This window comes from Hydra vulgaris, chromosome 09 (genome assembly GCF_038396675.1).
Source record: "Hydra vulgaris chromosome 09, alternate assembly HydraT2T_AEP".
Classification (NCBI taxonomy): domain Eukaryota; kingdom Metazoa; phylum Cnidaria; class Hydrozoa; order Anthoathecata; family Hydridae; genus Hydra; species Hydra vulgaris.
The window spans coordinates 48284008-48306299 of NC_088928.1; the positions used below are offsets into that span (position 1 = coordinate 48284008).

Sequence of the window (22292 nt, forward strand, 5' to 3'; positions counted from 1 at the left end):
TGAAGTAACAAGCAAAAAATGTTGGTTTTTGAAGTAACAAGCAAAAAATGTTGGTTTTTGAAGTAACAAGCAAAAAATGTTGGTTTTTGAAGTAACAAGCAAAAAATGTTGGTTTTTGAAGTAACAAGCAAAAAATGTTGGTTTATGAAGTAACAAGCAAAAAATGTTGGTTTTTGAAGTAACAAGCAAAAAATGTTGGTTTTTGAAGTAACAAGCAAAAAATGTTGGTTTTTGAAGTAACAAGCAAAAAATGTTGGTTTTTGAAGTAACAAGCAAAAAATGTTGGTTTTTGAAGTAACAAGCAAAAAATGTTGGTTTTTGAAGTAACAAGCAAAAAATGTTGGTCTTTGAAGTAACAAGCAAAAAATGTTGGTCTTTGAAGTAACAAGCAAAAGAACTGCAAAAAGAGTAGAATCAAAACAAGTATTTTCAACTTTTTGTTAGAAAATTTTGATCAAGAATAAGCGAAGCTCTGCTTGGCACTTGTGCTTCCTTGTGACACTTGTGCTTCCTGAAAACTCATTTTTTTGTTGAAAAATAAATTATATAACTGCTGTTTTTAAGTACTTTATTTATTACAATGCATTACAAATCCAATCCAAGGTAATCAAAATATAATATTGCTAAAACTTTTTTTTATCAAACTATAGGTAAACTTAAAAACGTACAAAAGATCAATCCTAGTGTAAAATAGGAAACATCTTGCAAAAAATCCAAGAAAATCAAAGTTAAATAAAATCCAAGACAACCATAACTTAAAATACAGACCCTTGAGGTTACACTTTCTAAGATTAAACTAGATGAAAGTTTACAACGTTTTGTAAATTTCATTAATATATTTTTTTACATTTTAAGAAAAGTTACTGCAATAATTTTTATAATTGTGGTAAATGGAAAATAATACAATAACAATATTCAAAATAAAAAAATAATATTCAAAATAAAAAAATAATATTCAAAATAAATTTAGAGAGTAAAATAGAAACTTATATAATCTTAAATATTTGCAACAATTTTTCAATGAAATCTGATTACTGTTGTTCAGAGATATAAAGTTCCAAAAGAGAACTTCAAATATAACTACCCATAATTAAAAACTGCAAAAGTTAAGGCTACTACAAAAACCTGTAAAGAAAAAAGTATCCAATTTTAAAAGTTATAAGACAAATCATTTTTAATTATTTAAAACTAAAAAACAAAGAATCTAAACCGTGAATTCAAAAAATAATAGATTCCAGGCTCTTAAAGTCATTTGGAGAGATTTTGAAAATAGGTTTTTTGAGGAAAAAACAGTGAATGAACAATGGAGTACTTTTTTAACTTTCCATCAAAGGCAATCAGAAAACAAACCCCTTTAAATGACCTTTAGTAAAAAAATCAATATTTGTAAGTATTAGAATTGAGCTTTTACCAACTTTTACTGGTAAATCGGTAAATAAAGTATAGTATACTAGTTAATATTGGTTAATATTAATAATGGTAAACACTAGTAAAAAACTGGTAAAAACAAAAAAACATAAAAACTCATATTGAATTTTTTTTTTTAAATAAAGTCTATAAGATTAAGATCTTTATTTAAAATCGTTATTTTGATAAAAAATGAAGAAAAAAGTGTATCAGTAAGCGTAGTGCAAAAGTAAGTTGTCACTCTGAATCAAATTTTTGTCACAAATAATCCAGTAGCAGAAAAGGCTCACAAAGACAAATACTTGTTGGAAGTTCAAGATTGATAGTTCTTTTTCCAGTATCTTCATAGACCAACATTTCTTTCAAAATGACTTTAAATTTGTTGTATGAGTTGTATTACTGTTTTTTGTGACGCTGTTTTTTGGTCAAATGCTGAATCAAAATCAGAAGTTGAACCTGTTTTACATATCACAATTTTGAACGAAGGAGCTGTTAACAATTTGTAAACAATGGAAAGTAAACTAAATTCATCCAGTGTTGTAAGTCTTGAAATCATTTCTTTAATTATTTGCTTTGGGAAAAAAGTTGAAATTAAGACTTTTTTGATAATTTTGATTCCATATTTTTTGTCTAGGTAATACCACATTCTAATTGTAGAACTTGAGTATTTACTGGTATTTTTACATATTTTGTAAATCAGTGGTTTTCCTTTGTTTAAAATTTAGTGCTTCCAAACATCAGACATCTTGAGCAAAAGCAAACTAATAAATGCCACAATATATCACAAGAAAGTAATTGTCTTTCTTAAAAAATTTAAAACTTAACCAAAAGAATCCAAAGAAAAAAACAAAACAAAAACAAAAAACAAAAAAAACAAACAAAAAAAAAAACAGCTTAGTTAATAGGAAAGTGATTAATAAAATTTTAAGTAAATTTTAATTTATTGATCTAGCTATTTTAAACCAAGATATTTTGTTGCATTTTTGACATAATATTGTTTTTTAGATCATCTTTGTTTTTTTACATTTTTTTGAAGAGATAAATAAATGAGATGGAGTTCTGATTTACAATCAATCAATCAATCAATATATTTCGATAAAAGATCTTACAATGGAGGTCATTTACAAATAGTTAAAAACTAATCTTTAGTAAATACCATGAAATAGTATTAATAGTATAAATAATAATGATAATAATGACGATAAATTAACAATTATAAGAACAATAAGAAAATTATATAATAATAAAACAATATTAATTTTAAAACAACAATTGAATATTATGCATAGACAGAAAAGTTACAAACAGTTATGTACTGACAAAACGTAACAATGATTTAATAAATATAATAAATCTTAATATCAATAATCATAACAAAAATAAAAGTAATATAAATATTTCATTAAAAAATAATAATAAATAAACAAACAATGAATTTTTAATAACACACACAAATAAAAACGTGTCACACACAGAAAAACATTTAGTCAGGAAAAAATAAAATTTAAAATTTTTTCTTATTCTTTTCTTCAAAAACGGGGCAATTATCATAATATTTTTGAATAATTTTTTCTTTTAACTTTGGTTTTTTGTCGTTCTTTTTTTTTCTCTCATTTCTTTTTGCATTTTTTTCTTTTGTTAATTGTTTGATTTGGTTTTTATATTTTTTGTTTCTTATTTTTGCTTTTTAATTTCTTTCTTTTTCTTTTCTTCACTCCCTTTATTTTTATTTTATTTGTTTTTCTTATTTTATTCTTTTTTCTTTATCTTTCTTTTTTTTTTTTTTTAATTTTTTTTTTTTAATTTTTTATTTTTACATAAAAGAGTTCTGATTACATAAAAAAAAAAACAGTATACATAACATAAAGAATGGTATGTGAATTTCTGACGGTGATAAACAAATCATATTGAAAATTTAAAAAACAAGAAAAAATGATACTTTATTAGGTACTGCTGAAAATCTTTTTTTTTACAGCAAAATAACATTCACATAGGTAGCAAAGAAAAAAAATTACTTTCATAAATGAGGATTCCAAATGAACCATTTAATTTATAGTATAGTATAATAAAATCATTATTTACTGAAATTTACCGATATTATTTTAAATAAATTCGTAAAATATTTTACTGATTTAGCAGTAAATTTTTATTAAAAGCTCAATCCTAGTAAGTATGCAAAAATGTATTCAAAGCTAAATTAAATCATAAAAAACTTATGATCATTTAACTTGGTACCAGTATAACCATTATTAAAATTTTAGGTTAGGTTTAAAATTTTAACACCCAAAAAATAACACCACCACCACCACCATCTACCTGTTTAAAAGTTGATAAAAACTTAAATTGTATAAATAAAAATGAAGTTATAACAAATTTAAAAAAATATTGAAAATGAAATAAAAGATTTAATTTTTAATATACCATGATAATCATTTAAAAAACTAAATAAACTTACTATTTCCTGAAGCTGGTAAAGGAAGTGAAACTAAAAAATAAAAGTGAAAGTAAAAAAACTAAAGAAACACAACAAAGATACCCATAATTCAAAGGTGTTTTATGAAGAGAGTAAAAATAAATGACAAGATGCTGAGAAAGCAAGTGACAAGTGAAAAGTGAAAAAATACTGTTAACGATAGTTAGACTAAAAGATAAAAAGTCAGTAAAGGTAACAATAATATAAATAATAATAATAACAATAATAATAATGTAAATAATAATAATAATAGTAATAATAAACATAAAAATTACAAGTAAAATTAAAATAAACAATAAAAATATTTTGTTCAGAAAACCTTTGAACACTTAAGGTTAACTAACTTACTAGTTCCAGTACTTTTAGAGGCTAAAAAAGAAACAATAAAATAAATAAGATTCACATATTTTTATGCGGCGTTTTATCAGTTCTCTTTTGTAATAATTGCTATCACAAGAAAGTGATAATGTCATTATTAATGATCGGTATTATTCCCTTGAGACATTAATAACAATCAGTATAATTCCCTTAGGACATTTTGAATGATTTGTGCACAAACAATTCACTTTGGACATTACTTACACTGCAGTAATTCTTGTATGATTGCATGTAAAAGCTCTAGAGCTTAACTTAATAAAAAGTTGATGTAAGAGCAAACAACAAATAGTTCAAAACTATATAGATGACTTACAATCTAGAAAATCCATAAATGAAAGAAAAAAAATCTGCCTAACTTAGTTCAACTAAATCTGCAATGGCAATGAAATCACTCTGAAAACACTTACTTAATCTGAAATTTAAGTAAAAAATCTGAATTTCTTCAACTAATGTTAGTAAGTATATTCATATACACTCATGCAACTAATATCATAACAGATGAAAAAAATATTATGCTCATAATGGACACTTAGTGAAAAAGTTAAAGATTCTTGTGAAAAAGGAAAAAAAGTTTTCAAAAAACTAAAAGTAACACCATCTTGAATTTGTCAGAATATTTTGATGAAATTGTTGTTAATGGAGACTATTAAAGCAAATTATCACTAACCACTTCTCTTTTTTAAGGAGAATGTTTTAAGATCATTGGGAAAAAAATCATCAATGCTCAAAAAAGTCAGCTGTTCAAAATATATTCTAAATAAAAATAACCAAGATACTATTTAGAACTAATATTAGAAAAAAATCTTGAAAAAAAAAAAAAAAAAACTATATCTAAAATCTATAAAAATCTTGAAAAAAAAAAAAAACTATATCTAAAATCTATAAAAAGAGCTGATATTATTAGAACTGATATTAGAATTTAGAAAAAAAAGTTCTAGCTTTTGTATTGGTATTATAATTACAAAGCTCTTTCTACTTTTTTATCTGCTTTTTCTTACATTTTTATTCTTTATATTTGAAAAAATAAAAGCCATAAATCATTAGTTTTTTAAGATGGTATGCTCTTTTTTTAAAGTGGCATTGAAAGTGGTAGAGAGATTAATCATTCCTAAAAACTTTTTACTTACTATTTGTTATTGTTTCAAAAAATAGCAATAACATAACCACCACAATTTTTATTGTTTTAACTGTTTGCATTGTTTGATCATATTGAAAACTTAGCATCTAAACCTGTTATTGGTTATGCTTTATACAAAAACTGTTTTCCACCAAATAAAAACAAATCATTAAACCCAAAACCGTTTTCGCTAATTCATTTGGGGAATTTACAAAATTTGCCAAAAATGTTACCTCCTTAAAATGTTAACTGTGGTTTAACATAAATTTCATTAATTAGTAGAATAACTGTCTGAGAAATAGAACGTTTGTCAAAAAAAAACTTTAAAAAACTCCAACATTTTTAACTTTAGATGCCAACTTTGTCATCAGAGATATACTTAGTAGTCATCAGGTAATCGAGAGTAAAGAGTTCTTGACAATGAAAAGTACTCTAATGCCCTAGCAACCATATCAAGAGAATACTTTTTTTCACCAATAAGCATTAAGAAGTTCATACTTAACATCCATTCAATAATAATACTTTTCTTGTGATCAATTGGTAAAGAATTCAGATATTGTATTGCAGCATTGAGATGACTAATACAGCCAATAATATTCATATGTTTGTAAGAAAAAGGTTTTATAGTGCACTTAACACCATAGTGATGGTGCTAAGTGCACCATAACTATGGTGTTAATATAGCTGTCAAAGGATAAGTTATTTTTATTTTCCAAATAAACTTTGGAACAACCAAGTTGCTCAATATATCAGCAGATGTATCAAGTTACCAATATATAAATGTACCAAGTTGTCCAATATATTAGCAGATTGAAGATGTAAACAGTTATGATAGATTTTTCATAGATATTCTTAAAGATGGCAATTATTTAGTAATTTGTCTTGGTGGTGCCAGTGGACTCAGATTTTACACAAAAAAATAAAGAGATATAGCACTTATCCATTTTTTTTTGTTCATCCATATTTTTTTTATTTGGAAGATGATAAACTTTCATAGATTTTGTAACGTAGTTACCTTTGCATCCAGTAACACAACACTTAAAAACCATATTCTTTAAATCAAATTATTTAGCTCTAAAAAGAAAGCAAATTTAATATACATAAAATTAAAATTTATCACATGTCAAATTAAAAGACCTTTTCACTTTATATGTGAATACTCTGTCACTATAGTAGGCCATGAATGGATGGTATCTTTTTTTTTTAAATGGCATGTCAAAAACATTATGACATGAATAAGGAATGATCTTGGTGGAAAAGATATTGAACATTAAAGCATCTGAACAAGTTCATAATAAATCACACCGTCTTGTAGACACTATTTTTGTGAATTTGAGGTCTATAAAGTAGGATCTTTAATATTTTCAGCTCAATTTTATTTAACATTTATACCAAAATTTGTTTGGTAACAATTTTATTGTTATTTAGTTTGCTTAACAACAGTTTCAATATTTAGATTCATTAAGACAAGTTTTTCTGTTATTAAAGAAGACAACAGTTCAATGGATCGAAAGATCAGAACTATAGAAAATCTATTAAACTGATATAAACAATACAACGCTAAAAGAAAACATAAAAAAATAAAAGCTTTCAAAAATGTCATTGATCCTTTACTTTTAGTAGATAATTCTAACAAACAGATAACAGATATAATTCCCACTCCACGGCTCTCTTTAAACATAATTCAAGATGTTTTAATGAAAAACAATATTTTGAAAGATTACATAGAAGGTTCAGTTGGTATTACCAGAAATGACTATAATGGAGGTGACTGAGATGGTCTAAATAGCAAAAAAGTTTGGAACTATGTTGATTGCACCTAAATCATTCCTACAATGTCTTGACACCCTCAGAGCATTCAAAGTAGGTAGGGATTAATTCATATAACTTTGTATGTGAATAACAATGTGTGAGTCACATAAAGTAATTACAAGATAATTGTTTCTAAGATTGAAGAATTAAAACTGTATACTAGAGCCTGGATTTTAAACTTTTAAAATAGGATGGTAATTTCATATAATCAAAGCTCCCCTGCAAGATCTCAACAGATCATTGTTGTCGAGAAAGGAAAAAAATCTCCCTTCTACCCCCCCCCCATCCCCCATGTTGTCAGCCCTGGGCAAAACAATATATTTAATTGAAAAATGCAACTAAAGGACAAAATTAGCAGTTTCTCTATATTTTTATGTTATAGAGTTTATATTTTAGGAAAAAAAAAAAATAACAATTTTCAAATGTCATTTGAAATAAAGCATTTGAAAACAAGAAATAAAAAACTCAAATATCAAAATTTATCATAAAATGTTACCTCTTTTTTTATTAAATTTTATTAGGTAACATTTTATTAGGTAACATTTTATGAGGTAACATTTTATTAGGTAACATTTTATGAGGTAACATTTTATGAGGTAACATTTTATTAGGTAACATTTTATGAGGTAACATTTTATTAGGTAACATTTTATGAGGTAACATTTTATTAGGTAACATTTTATGAGGTAACATTTTATGAGGTAACATTTTATGAGGTAACATTTTATGAGGTAACATTTTATGAGGTAACATTTTATGAGGTAACATTTTTTGAGGTAACATTTTATGAGGTAACATTTTTTGAGGTAACATTTTATGAGGTAACATTTTATGAGGTAACATTTTATGAGGTAACATTTTATTAGGTAACATTTTATGAGGTAACATTTTAGGAGGTAACATTTTAGGAGGTAACATTTTTTGAGGTAACATTTTATGAGGTAACATTTTATGAGGTAACATTTTATGAGGTAACATTTTATTAGGTAACATTTTATGAGGTAACATTTTATTAGGTAACATTTTATAAGGTAACATTTTAGGAGGTAACATTTTTTGAGGTAACATTTTATGAGGTAACATTTTATTAGGTAACATTTTATGAGGTAACATTTTTTGAGGTAACATTTTATGAGGTAACATTTTATGAGGTAACATTTTATGAGGTAACATTTTGTGAGGTAACATTTTATGAGGTAACATTTTGTGAGGTAACATTTTATTAGGTAACATTTTATTAGGTAACATTTTATGAGGTAACATTTTATGAGGTAACATTTTATGAGGTAACATTTTATGAGGTAACATTTTTTGAGGTAACATTTTATGAGGTAACATTTTATGAGGTAACATTTTATGAGGTAACATTTTATTAGGTAACATTTTATGAGGTAACATTTTAGGAGGTAACATTTTAGGAGGTAACATTTTTTGAGGTAACATTTTATGAGGTAACATTTTATGAGGTAACATTTTATTAGGTAACATTTTATGAGGTAACATTTTATTAGGTAACATTTTATGAGGTAACATTTTAAGAGGTAACATTTTTTGAGGTAACATTTTATTAGGTAACATTTTATGAGGTAACATTTTTTGAGGTAACATTTTATGAGGTAACATTTTATGAGGTAACATTTTATGAGGTAACATTTTGTGAGGTAACATTTTATGAGGTAACATTTTGTGAGGTAACATTTTATTAGGTAACATTTTATTAGGTAACATTTTATGAGGTAACATTTTTTGAGGTAACATTTTAGGAGGTAACATTTTTTGAGGTAACATTTTATGAGGTAACATTTTATTAGGTAACATTTTATGAGGTAACATTTTATGAGGTAACATTTTATGAGGTAACATTTTATGAGGTAACATTTTGTGAAATAACATTTTATGAGGTAACATTTTATGAGGTAACATTTTGTGAGGTAACATTTTATTAGGTAACATTTTATTAGGTAACATTTTATGAGGTAACATTTTTTGAGGTAACATTTTAGGAGGTAACATTTTTTGAGGTAACATTTTATGAGGTAACATTTTATTAGGTAACATTTTATGAGGTAACATTTTTTGAGGTAACATTTTATGAGGTAACATTTTATGAGGTAACATTTTATGAGGTAACATTTTGTGAGGTAACATTTTATTAGGTAACATTTTATTAGGTAACATTTTATGAGGTAACATTTTATGAGGTAACATTTTATGAGGTAACATTTTGTGAGATAACATTTTATGAGGTAACATTTTATGAGGTAACATTTCATAAGGTAACATAAAATGTAATGTCATAAGCATAAAATGTTTAGAAAATTATAAAAGTTTCATAAAATGAACTTTGAAAAATTACAGAAGATTCATATAATCATTTTCTCAACCTGAAAAAAATAAATTTAAACTACTTACATTGTGTTGGAGCAAGTGGAACTTGTATTATTAAATAATCAGGAACATTTAATGGCCGATAAGAATCTATAGCAGTTCCAGTAAATGCATAAAGCTATAAAAAAAAGATTCAACTATCAATCAATATATCAACACATGTATCTTTATATCAATCAATGTATCTTTAAACCTTTGTATAACTGCATGCATATGTTTACATAATCTGTTTACGTTAGATATTTGATGGCAACACTATTTTGTCCTTGACAAAATGAAAGATTCTGTGTTGGTCAGAAAATTTGTAATTTAGTTTACAACTTACCTTCCATTATATTAATGCCATTTTTGTAATTGTTTATGAAATTTTTTATTCCCCATAGATATACCAATACACAGAATATTTTTTAATAGATATATTTTGAAATTTGAGATTGGAATCAAACATTAAAATCAGGATTGTTTTAATGACAGCTGAACCAAACAGCTATCAATGCTAAAAAGATTTGAAATGTAAAAACTGTAATACTATTCTTTGTAATTTATCAATTCAAATAACATTTAAAAATATTCTGAGATTGATTAAGTTGATAAACATTTTATATCATGCTGGTAGATGTAGAATATATGCTAGCAGCAAGACATAGAATATATGCTAGCAGCAAGACATAGAGTATATGCTAGCAGCAAGACATAGAATATATGCTAGCAGCAAGACATAGAGTATATGCTAGCAGCAAGACATAGAATATATGCTAGCAGCAAGACATAGAGTATATGCTAGCAGCAAGACATAGAATATATGCTAGCAGCATGAAGTAGAACAATTCTACATTGTATCACGTTATATTTAGAAACACAAATGTAGAATTTGAACACTGATTAAACTGATAAAAGGTTTTAATTATACATGTACTTAGATTGCTATTATTGATGGTGGCATTGTTGAAATTTATGATACCATGACATTATCATTGCATAACTATCAGTTATAAACAATCAAAGTAAACAACCATTATGGTATGATATACTTTTTAATTATTACCTCAAGTAAACAAACATGTAACTTATTGATGATCATGTTAAAATTTATGTGAGATTTTGATAACAAGTCTCAAAGTATCTTCAAATAATTTTTATTTAGTTTTTTAGAAATTTCTACCAAAAATGAGCATACAAAGTTACAAAATCTTAATTTGAACTATTGCTAATTATCCGCATTAATAATTCAATTAATATCTTAATTATTATTTTATAAAAGCAATAATTTCAGATCTAAAATTATTATAATAATTATTATAATAGTTTCAGAATTAAAAAAATATTTATAAATAACTTAATTTGTTTTAAGTAAAAAAATAAAAAAATTATGAAAAACTTAAATTGAATTAATTTAAATCATTTTCTTTTAACTATAAACTAAAAAAATGCATTAATAACCATTTTTAATAGATGTTTCAAATGTTAAAGCTATAAGTTAAATAAAAAAAAAGTATTGATCAAAGAAAATATGCTCACATAAACACCAAGCAATATTCCTGGAGTTACCATAGTGATCTTGTAGGATAATGCATCCTAATAAACAACAAATAAATATAATTAAAAAAATACAAGTTATATATAAAAATTATATTTACTTATATAACACTAAAAAAACAAAACAAACACCTACTAAAAAGTTAAAAATAAATAAGTGAGAATGAAATGCTCATTTTTGATCATTGTTGCATAAAATTAAATTTATAAAAGCCAAGCTGGTTCATATCATGGAGAAAGTCTAATATTTAACTTAGAAACTATAGATACTAAATCACAAGTCAAAATTATTGTTTTAAAAAGATTAAAAACAATATATTTATCATACCACATTTACCAGCATCACTATGGAATTATAGTGATGTGGTATGATACAGGTAATATATTTAATTCATGCATTTTAATATATATATAAAATAAAATAAAAGGTATGTTATGCATCGCATAGCAAGAAATAATATTTCTATAGAGTAACAACCTCGGAGAATTAAACCATATTTATCAGTATTGCAGTGAAGAGGTTTTTAAATGAAGCTCATTTTCAAGACAGATCAGGTTATCCTGCTACTGGTAATCATCAAGTAGGATCAGGTTATTCTGCTACTGGTAACATGTAACCCAGTACAATCTGCTTCATGTCCTGCTGCCTTGTAGGATACGTCTTTTTAGGCAAAGGCTAGGAGATGCCAACTCCGACTTAAAACACCCCTGCCTTGGGGTTCTTGGTTGAGTAAAAGCTAGAGATGGTGTCTTGATAAAAATACCCATCTTGGACAAATGTTAAATGCACCCGGCTATTGTCTTGTAGAAGGCCTCCTAGGCAAAGACTTAAGGGGTAAACAGATTCTATCTGTTGACCAGCCTTGCACCCCTTCTTCATCTATTAGGCTGGCACAGATGTATTTTTAATACATTGTTTCCGGTTTAGGATGTTGAATGCTGGATCTTCTTGACTCAATGCAAGGGTTTTGCTTGTGTCTCTGTTTTTATAACTAGGCAACTCATTCTATTATCCCCTAATGAAGGTACAGCTCTAATACTCAGTTTTATGGTTCTGAGGCCGGCTGGTAGTCAGGTTACCCGAACTCTGTGGTAGCTCTCAGAGAGGCTGATTCTATCAACAGCTAAAAAATATCGAAGTACTAACAGTGCCATATTGTGCATGGATGGTGTCCCTGTTTGTACTTTAAGTGTGCATTGCCAAGGCCACATTTGGAGCCCATTGTTATGACTTAGGGTTTATTAGTAGTAATGAGGCAATTGCTTGGGCTATTAAGCAGTGTTCTGAGTACTATCTATGCTTTGAGTCAAGTTCTTCAATCTAATTTAAAAATGAATACAGTCACAAAAACTATAAAACACAAAAAACCATCATCATCACCAGGTTCTCTAAACCATTCTCTAAATCATTCACTAATATTCGTGGTCTTCGAAGTAACTTTTCTTCTGTTGAGTTTTATCTCTTGCAAAGTTCACCAGACCTACTTGCTCTTTGTGAGACTAATTTGAGTTCAGCTGTCTTATCTTGTGATCTTAGTGTTGATGGTTATCTTCATCTAATTCGTAATGACTCCAATAGTCACATGCTTGGCCTGGGCATTTACATTCAAAAGAATTCACCCATTTGTCGTGAAACGAGATTTGAATCAACAGACTATTCTTTCATGTGCTTTCGTTTAGCACCACTTTACTCTATCGCCCTTCTCTTTGTTCTATATTGCTTTCCTTTATCTCAAGATTGAACTCTTTTTGATGTTATTTCTGATCAAATAGACCAAGCCCTCTCTCTTTATCCATCAGCTAATATAGCTGTTGTTGGTGACTTTAATGCTCACCACTCTGAATGGCTTGGCTCTAGTGTCAGTGATTCGGCAGGCATTAAAGCCCACAACTTTTGCCTTTCTCAATCCCTAACTCAAATAATCAACTTTTTAACTCGCTTTCCCGACAACCCGAATCATTTACCTTCTCTACTCGACTTATGTCTTGTTTCTGATCCTAGTCAGTGCTCAGTTTCTCCACATTCACCCTTAGGTGCTTCTGATCACAGTTTGATCTCTCTAAAACTAATATCTCATTCTTCTTCATCACATGATTCCCCCTATTATCGAACCTCTTACAACTACAGTAAAGCTGACTGGGATTCTTTCCGTGATTTTCTTCGTGATGGTCCTTGGGTAGAAATCTTTGGTCTTCCTGTCGACAAATGTGCTTTTTACATAACTTCGTGGATTCATGCCGGCATGGAATTTGTTATTCCCTCTCGACGATTCCAGATCAAGCCTCAATCTCCTCCATGGTTTTCCTAACACTGTGCTGTTGCGATTGCCAATCGAAACCGTTACTTCCACATTTATCAGCAAAACAATTCTCCAGAAAACAGACGTCTGTTTATTACTGCTAGAAACAATTGTAAAAAGGTTTTGTCTAACACCAAAACCCGCTATTCTCAGGTCATGAAATCTCGTATCTCATCTTAAAAATTAGGCTCTCGCGACTTCTGGAGAATCTTTAATAATATCAATAATAAGGACAAATCTTTAATTCCACCTCTCTTGTATGGTTCAGACTTTGTCACCTCACCTAAAGCTGAATTGTTTGCTAAAAACTTTTCATCAATATCATCTTTTGATTCCACTAGTTGAGTTCTACCTGATATTGCCAACAAACAGGTTAATCCATTGCTTGACATTCATATCACTCCAGCTTCTGCATCTAATGCGATTTCCTGCCCAGACTCTTCTACAGCTTGTGGCCCGGACAACATACCTGTTATTGTCTTGCAGAAGTGTTCTCCGGAACTGTCGTCTATACTCTCAAAACTATTCAACAAGTGCTTCTTAGAGTTTTGTTTTCCCGCCTGCAGGAAAGCGGCATCTGTTATCCCTATTTTCAAAAATTCTGGAGAGCGATCTGATTCATCTAACTACCTTCCCATAAGTCTTCTTTCTATCATAAGCAAGGTTTTTGAATTTTGAATTAACAAACACTTAATTTCTCATCTTGAATCTAATAACTTTCTGACCATCAATAAGGATTTTGATCTTCTCGTTCTACAGCTGATTTGCTAACAGTAAGAACTGACAGGTTTTATTGTGCATTAGATAAAGGTGGAGAGGTTAAGGTCATTGCTCTTGACATTTCAAAAGCTTTTGATAAAGTTTGGCATGCTGGTCTTCTCTATAAGCTTTCTTCTTATGGTGTATCCGGCAACATCTTTAAGATTATTGAATCCTTCCTTTTCAATTGTAGTATAAAAGTTGTTATCAACGGACAGCACTCTTCTTTTTATTCTGTAACTTCAGGGGTTTCTCAAGGTTCTATCCTTGGCCCTATACTCTTTTTAATTTACATTAACGACTTTCCAGATATTCTCACATCTAAGGTGGCATTGTTTGCTGATGATACTACCATTTATTTTTGTCGTGATAAGAAACCAACACCCTCTAATTGCTTGGAGGGGGCATTTGAGCTTGAAAAGGATTTCACTTCTGCTACAGCATGGGGCTCACAGTGGCTGGTGAATTTTAATTCAGATAAAACTCAATTTTTTTCAGGCAATCGTTATCGCAATAATTTAGATCTTCCTATATTTATGAACGGTGATGTACTCGATGAGTCACCTACTCTTCATCTTCTAGGATTAACTCTTACTTCAAATCAGTTGCAAAATTAGCATCTGCTAAGGTTGCATCTCTTTATTGAGCTCGACACTTTCTTACTTTGGGTTCTATTCTCTGTCTCTATAAATCTCAAATCCGGCCTTGTATGGAACACTGTTGCCATATCTGGGGCGGATCTTCTAATGATGCCCAATTCTCTTTTAGACAAGGTGCAAAAACGCATTGTAAACATAGTTGGACCTGCTCTTGCAGCCTACCTTCAACCATTATCACATCGTCGTAATGTTGCTTCTCTTTCTCTTTTCTTCAAATACTATAATGGGCACTGTTCTAAAGAGCTAGCGTCTCTTGTGCCATCTACTAAAATTCATTCTCGTGTTACTCGTCATTCAATTAAGTGTCATCCTTTTTCTGTGAGTGTTCCTAAGTGCTCCAAAAACGCTTATTCGTCTAGTTTTTTTCCTCAAACATCAGTTCTTTGGAATTCGCTTCCTTCATCTTGCTTTCCTGATTCATATAATTTGCAATCTTTTAAGTCGCCTGTCAATGGTTATCTTGCTCTACAATCTTCATCTTTTTTCTTTTAGTAACTTCCAACTTTAATTAGTGGCTGCTTGCAGCCTTGTTGGAAGCGAAGATGTTTAAAAAAAAAAAAAATTTTTTAATGAAATTTTAAATGAAATTTAAATTTTCATTTGAATTTCATTTAAAAGTGAAAACTCATTTTTTGTGCTGTCATTCAGGAAAAGTTGTATTAACTTCATATCCACCATTATTAAATGATTTAATGACAGGAAGCCATGTTGACCATGCTGTCATTCAAAAAAATTTTAAACACATAAGGAGTTATAATTCCGCTTTATCTTTTGCTTACTTTACTGCCAAAATAGCTCCTCTCTCTTTTCTTGGCCCTTTCTGTTTTAGGGTCTGTGGGCAAATTTTGCAAATTCCAGACCCAGCTGTTTATACTGAACTTCATGAAATTATAAAATCATGCATGATACATAAACCATATGGAATTTTAAATCTTAATTCTCCTTGCATGAAAGATGAGAAATGTATAAAAAAATTAAGCAAAAAAGTAAATAATTAACAAGTAGTAATTAACAAGTAAGTTGTTGTACTCACTAATACTTGACTTATTACATAGATTAATTGGCTCTATTTCATTTTTAATTTTTTTTATTTATTGATTGATTGGTTTTATAGCATTTTAAAGTTTATTTAATTTATCTCTAGGAGGTGCTTCTTCTGGTACAAGTAAGTTGTTGTATTCAATTATACTTATTACATAGGTTAATTGCTTTTATTAATAAAAATTGATATGTTTTGGAAACTTCCACCACCACAGTTGATTTGTATAGTTGTACTTACCTATATATACAGTGATCTGTAAATTGTTGCACTCACTTATACTTGACTTAATACACTGATTGGTTTATTTTATTCTTAATTTTTCTATGTAGTTTCAGTTGCTGCATCTTCAAATACAATAAGTTAGTTTTTATAATTGCCAATAATTAATTATAAATAATTGATTGCTTTTATTGCACCTTTTAGTTTTTAATATAGCTACAGATGTGTCTTCCAGTTTAATCAGTTAATTTAATAAGCAAAGTATAAGTGAGTATAATAAATAAATTGTTGTGCTCACTTATACTTGGTTTATTACATTGATTAATTGCTTTTATTGTTTTTTTTATTGTAGATTTTTTGTAAGTATTATCTCAGTAGATAGTTGTATTTATATATATATATTTTTTTCAGACTCAATGTGGGAAGAATTCAAAGCATATCGCTCCCAGTATCCCGGTCCTCTATCCCAGAGGGCCTTCTATTGCTGGTGTAGGTATGGGGATGATCATCCTTTCTTTAGATGGAGGGAGAGCACCCAATACAGAAAAAGAAGAAGTCATGGCTCAAAAGTTGTAAATTACTTTACATTTTAAATTTACAACTTTTGAGCAACTTTCAGTTTTTTTTTTGTAATTTCTTTTTTAAATATGCTATCATATCGTATTGTTAATAAAAGTGTTTTTAGTTAAATGATTTAACATGATGCTATCAAGTTAAATCATTTAACTAAAAACACTTTTATTAAAAATACTCAATGACAAAAAAGTAAAAGTCACGGTCAAACATCTGATAAAGTTAATGTTAATCTCAAAGAGCCTTGGTTTTCACACAACCAAACTCCATGTAGCATGTTCCAGAACCACAACATTTTATAATTTGTTGTATAACTTTGATAAATATGCATTACAAGGTATGTCATTGAATGTATATTACACAAATAATACTTCATTTCTAAAATGTTTGTAATAGTTTTTGATAAGTATTATTCTGTCTCATGATGTGGTAATATATGTTATTTATTATATGTTAATGTTAATATGTGTTATATAAAGTTATAGATTTATATTTTTCAAATGATTATGTATGTGTTTCAAAGTGTGTGCTGTTAATAGTTGAAATATGTACAATAAACTCAATTTCTTTATCCCTTGATGGTGTGAGTTATTTAGAGTTTACTGTAACATCTTATGCTATTTAATTAATTGTTGCGATGTTTTATGCTAATAGACTTAGCTCACCTTCACGTTGGTGTTAAAAGTAAGAAAAACAAAAAGTAAGTTTTTTATCTAGTTTACATTTTTGAGTTTTTAAATAAATGAATTGAGTGCATAACTCGTTAATTTGTAATTAATGTGCAATAAGTGTCTTTTTTTAAAAATAATTTTGTTCCATTTTTAGGTTGAATTCCTTCTCTTATGACTGATTTTTGAAAATTTTCCTACAGAAAATAATTTAAGAAATATTCTGAAAGTTGATTGTTTTCTAAAAGCAATAACGAAGTTACGTTAATCTTCATAGCATTTACTAAAATCTATAGAATAACGAAACAATGTTATTATTTAATTTGCTTTTATACTTTTTTATGTTCAATATGTTATTTTGTAATTTTTTTTTACCTAAAATTTTTTATATTTATCTCAAGAAAAATATTTCTTGTTTCTCACATAAATTTTTATACTATTTCTCTTTGAAATTATTACTTCGTATAGATATATTCTTTACAGAAGAGTTTCTATAAAATCAAATCAAACCGAGCGTATTTGACATAACCGAGCTAACGTATTTGACATAACTAGAACTGTAACCAAGCTAACATATTTGACATAACTAGGAACCGTTTTCTGTTTCTTTTGTATTTTAAATAAATTTTAATGAGGGGGTTAAAAAAAAATCGTAATTAAGATTCCTAAAACACCGGAAGAAATATTACATAACTGTCATCCATGTTAAAGTTAATTGAGTATTGTTTTACAGTATAATAAATTAATTGTTAACCAAAAGCCAAGAGTTTTTAATTGATCGATTTTGTGCTGTTTATTAAAGTTCATTAATGTAAGAAGACCAAATTTAAAACAAGTTTAGATATAGTTGGGTGTGGAACAGATTTACCACTACCCGTATCGTACGGGTCATGACAGCTAGTATATATTAATAGCCATTTATGTTAAAAAGGCTAGAAAAAGAATAGGGAACATTCTGGGGAAACCATTGATAAATTGTAAATCTAAACTTCCCAAACACATTTTCCAAAACCCCAGGATTTGAATATCTAAATCTTTTAACTTCACCAAAGGTAAAACTTTGATTTTTCTGAAAGTTTTTCTTAGTTTTATTAATTACATGGTAAGTTTAAAATTCTTCAAAACATTCTTAATTTTAGAATGTTAGAATGTCTAAACATTCTTAACGTTAGAATGTTTAAAAGACGTTTAGAATTTAGAATAACTTTAAAAAAAAAAAATGGCTCCTAGGTTTTAAAACTTTATTGTTTATAACTATTTTAATCTAAGAAAAGACAAGATAAAAACACAATAAAAAAATTGTTCAAAAATATTATTATCTGAAAGTGGTCCCTTTAAAGTCTTCCAAAATTTAAAATAGATGTCACAATTTTTATCTATAAATACTATTTGGAAACAGTAGAGGAAAAATAGAATGAAGATATTTGAAGTAAAAAAAGAAGAACTCTAGTATAGATTTAAACATGATCTTAATCTGTAAATTAAAAGCTTTAACTCAAAAGAAAAAGATATTAAGAAAAAAAACAACAACAACAAGGACCTTGTGAATTTATTAAACTTTTTTAAAAAATCCACAATCTTTAAAAAATGATTGATTGCATACCATCTAAAATAAAAACAATAAACTAATTTAATAAATTTACCTGGCATCTAGGTTAATTTAAAAATTACAAAAGAAGGAGATTACATGCTAAAACAAGTAACACCAATTTAGATCAGTTATTGGAATGAAAAATAAAATTTGCAAAAAACTTCAATATTAGCAATAAGTATGCATGCATCAAGAATTCGATTTGTTTGAAACAACTAACTAAAGTTTGCACAAATTAGATATTTGCCCAAATTAAATATTTGCACAAATTAAGTATATGCACAAATTAGATATTTGCCCAATTTAGATATTTGCACAGATGAGATATTTGCACAAATGAGATATTTGCACAAACTATGAATATTAGCACAAATTAGATATTTACACAAATTAGATATTTGAATATATTGCATTTTAATATGCTTTTTTAATGCTTTTCTAAAAAGTCATAAAGAGTTTAATAGAATATAAGCATATGAAAAAGTTTTTTTAATTACTTGTATTTTTGCAAAAAATATTTTTCTGGGAAACAGTACAAATAATTTATGCTATTCCAGAAAAGCAAAACACCCAAGATTTACTTATCCTTTATAAAGATGCCAAGTTCACATATAAATGTTGCATATATAGTTATTTGCTTTTTACAATAAAATAAAATAATCAAAAAATAGAAACTTTCTGGAAATCAGGCATGTGTAGTTGTTGTAAAAAAAGGGTTAGGCAAACTAAGCAGGTTGTACTGCAAGTGGTTCTTAAGTAGTGTAACAATTGAGAAGATATTTTAAGAGCTGTTGGTCATTAACATTATATTTAAAATAGACTACAGTACAAATTAAAAAATAAAAATATAAGTAAAAAATAGTAAATATAACCTACAGAAGCAATTATTTTTTCTGTATAATTTTTAAAAGGAAACGATGTACTTGAGAGTTGACCATATGCAATTTTATATTGCGTTATTGGAACTGCAAATAAAGGTTTGATCCATAGAACTGTAATGTTGTAAAATTGGAGGCTAGAATTACTATCAAACATTTTGACATAGAATAGATCACTAACTGTAAAATTTTTGGCTATTGGTGGAACAGTGGGTTCTATAAATACAAAAAAACATAATGTATTGATAATATATTAACAAAAATCATTTATCATTTAACTGTTAAATAATCCACATTTACATTTGTATTAATCAACAATATCAACTTATAAATTGTAAAGCTATGTAACTTCAAGCCAACATTAAAGAAAATATCTTTTAAATTAAATTTGAAAGCAAATTAATTTTGATGACAGCAACAATGCTACGTCAATATTTTTTTGCGAATAAAATCTTATGAAAAACAATTTTCAAAACTTTTGAGGAGGTAAAATATTGTTTTTAAAATTTGATTAAATAAAAATAATTTATCAATCAAATTTTAAAGTTTTTTAAATTTGATAACTATGATAATCATCATTATTTTTTTACCATTATGAACAAGATGAATGAATGAATGAACAAGATCATCTTTGTTGTTGTCTCTCAATCTCAAAAATCAATTCAAACGCCATCATTTAAAAATTCAATTTGAAATCTCAAAAGTGACAAAAAAAGAAAAAAAATTCTTCATTTAGTTAACGGATAAAAATAACTTTTAATAATAATAAAGCTAGATGTATCACAATATGAAACCTCTTTTGGAGCCATTGCAGATGGTGTGTTAATTTGAAATAACAGATGGTGTATTAATCTGAAATAACAGATGGTGTGTTAATTTGAAATAACAGATGGTGTATTAATCTGAAATAACAGATGGTGTATTAATCTGAAATAACAGATGGTTCATTAATTTGAAATAAAAGATGGTGTATTAATCTGAAATAACAGATGGTGTATTAATTTGAATAAAAAAACTTTTTAAGTAGAGATAGTGTGAAACCATCAGAACAAGAGTGTTTAAGTTGAGGGAGAATATAATAAATAACATTTCTTACACATTGCTTCATTTTTGATTTTAAAACATTTTAATGAATATTTATATAGATTTTTGAATTATTTGCAGTCATATTGTAAATGATAAATTTATATGTAATTTATGCATATACTTTTATGTTAAGTTTTAGAGAAAATACAAAACGTAAAATAAGTTTACAATACTCATAAAATAAAATTGTTAAGATTCATTAAGGATAACATGCTTGATAACATGGTTAAAGAAGTTTTATGTGCAATAAAAAAAAAAAACAAGTTAGACTTATTTAAAGAAAAAGTAGAATTCAAGTTTAATACACATAAAAAAAGTTAAGCCACTACCAAGATATTTACCCTTCTTAATAAAAGACAGAAGTCATGGCAAGAAAATTAAATTTTAGTCTTGGAGATAATCAAACAAGCTAACGTTGCAGATTTGGCTGAAAATATTGTTTTATTAAAAGTAATTTTTGGTTTTAGCTTTTTTCATAAGTACAGCAACTTATTCCAGTATTAATAAAACTTATATTATTAATAAATTTATTATTAATAAATCTTTACTATAAATTTTACTATTTTATTTACTACTTTAACGTTACTATTAATAAATCTTTTTAATAAAAAAGGCATTGGACCAAGATAAAGCAAAGGATATAACAAGGAGCAAAGTTGTGCATTAACCTCAGAGATACAAAGACCTATTGATTTTTATGGACTCCAGGACTTTGGACTCAAAAAATAGGGACTACTTGGAATTATTTTTTTAACTTTTTTGCATCAAAGTTTCTTGGGATGAAATAGTCTCTGAAATGCTAGAGTAGACTATATAAAGTTTTAATTATGCTGTAAAAAATTATAAATAATTTTTGATTTTATTTCTTTGCTCAGAAAATAACTATTTCTTCTATGCTAAAGGTAATTCTACTAATATACTTTATAAAACAAACTTGTTAGCTTTAAGTGTACATGTGGTAGTGGTGTAATGGTAGAGCGCTTGCCTGGTATGAAAAAAATTCAAAGTTCTTTTACTGCGAATTGTTTCTTAGCGCATCAGCCTTCTCTTAAATGATGCCCTCACTCAAAATTACATAACTTTATATAGTTAATTACATGGTTAAATAACTTACAAAAAATAGTTATTAAAGTTGTTATTTTAATAACATGTAAACAAAACTTAAACCAAAATGTTGTAAAACGCTTTTATTTTATTTAAATTTAAATGATAAATTATAGCAACTTCAAAAATGTTTCAAACTTTATTCCTAATGCCGCAGTGTTTTAGAAACTTTAAAAAATGTTACAAATTTTATTCTTAAAACCTAAAGTGTCTTAGAAACCTTAAAAAATGATACAAACTTTATTCTTTCAAGCCGCAGTGTCTTAGAAACCTTAAAAAATGTTACAAATTTTATACTTAAA

At 27.3% G+C, this 22292-nt stretch overlaps 1 protein-coding gene across 2 annotated transcripts in view; it reads right to left on the bottom strand.

Annotated features, from left to right (window-relative positions):
* The window catches only part of LOC100202994 (tyrosine-protein kinase receptor torso), a 73107-nt gene that overhangs the window by 13037 nt on the left and 37778 nt on the right, over window positions 1–22292 (bottom strand). For both annotated transcript variants that reach the window (XM_065805937.1, XM_065805938.1), the window contains exons 12-16: window positions 19799–20016; window positions 11094–11150; window positions 9600–9693; window positions 4229–4249; window positions 3863–3892 (exon numbers count right to left, since the gene is read on the bottom strand). In XM_065805937.1, coding sequence (XP_065662009.1) covers window positions 3863–3892; window positions 4229–4249; window positions 9600–9693; window positions 11094–11150; window positions 19799–20016 — 420 coding nt within the window. The remainder of the gene's footprint in view (window positions 1–3862; window positions 3893–4228; window positions 4250–9599; window positions 9694–11093; window positions 11151–19798; window positions 20017–22292) is intronic.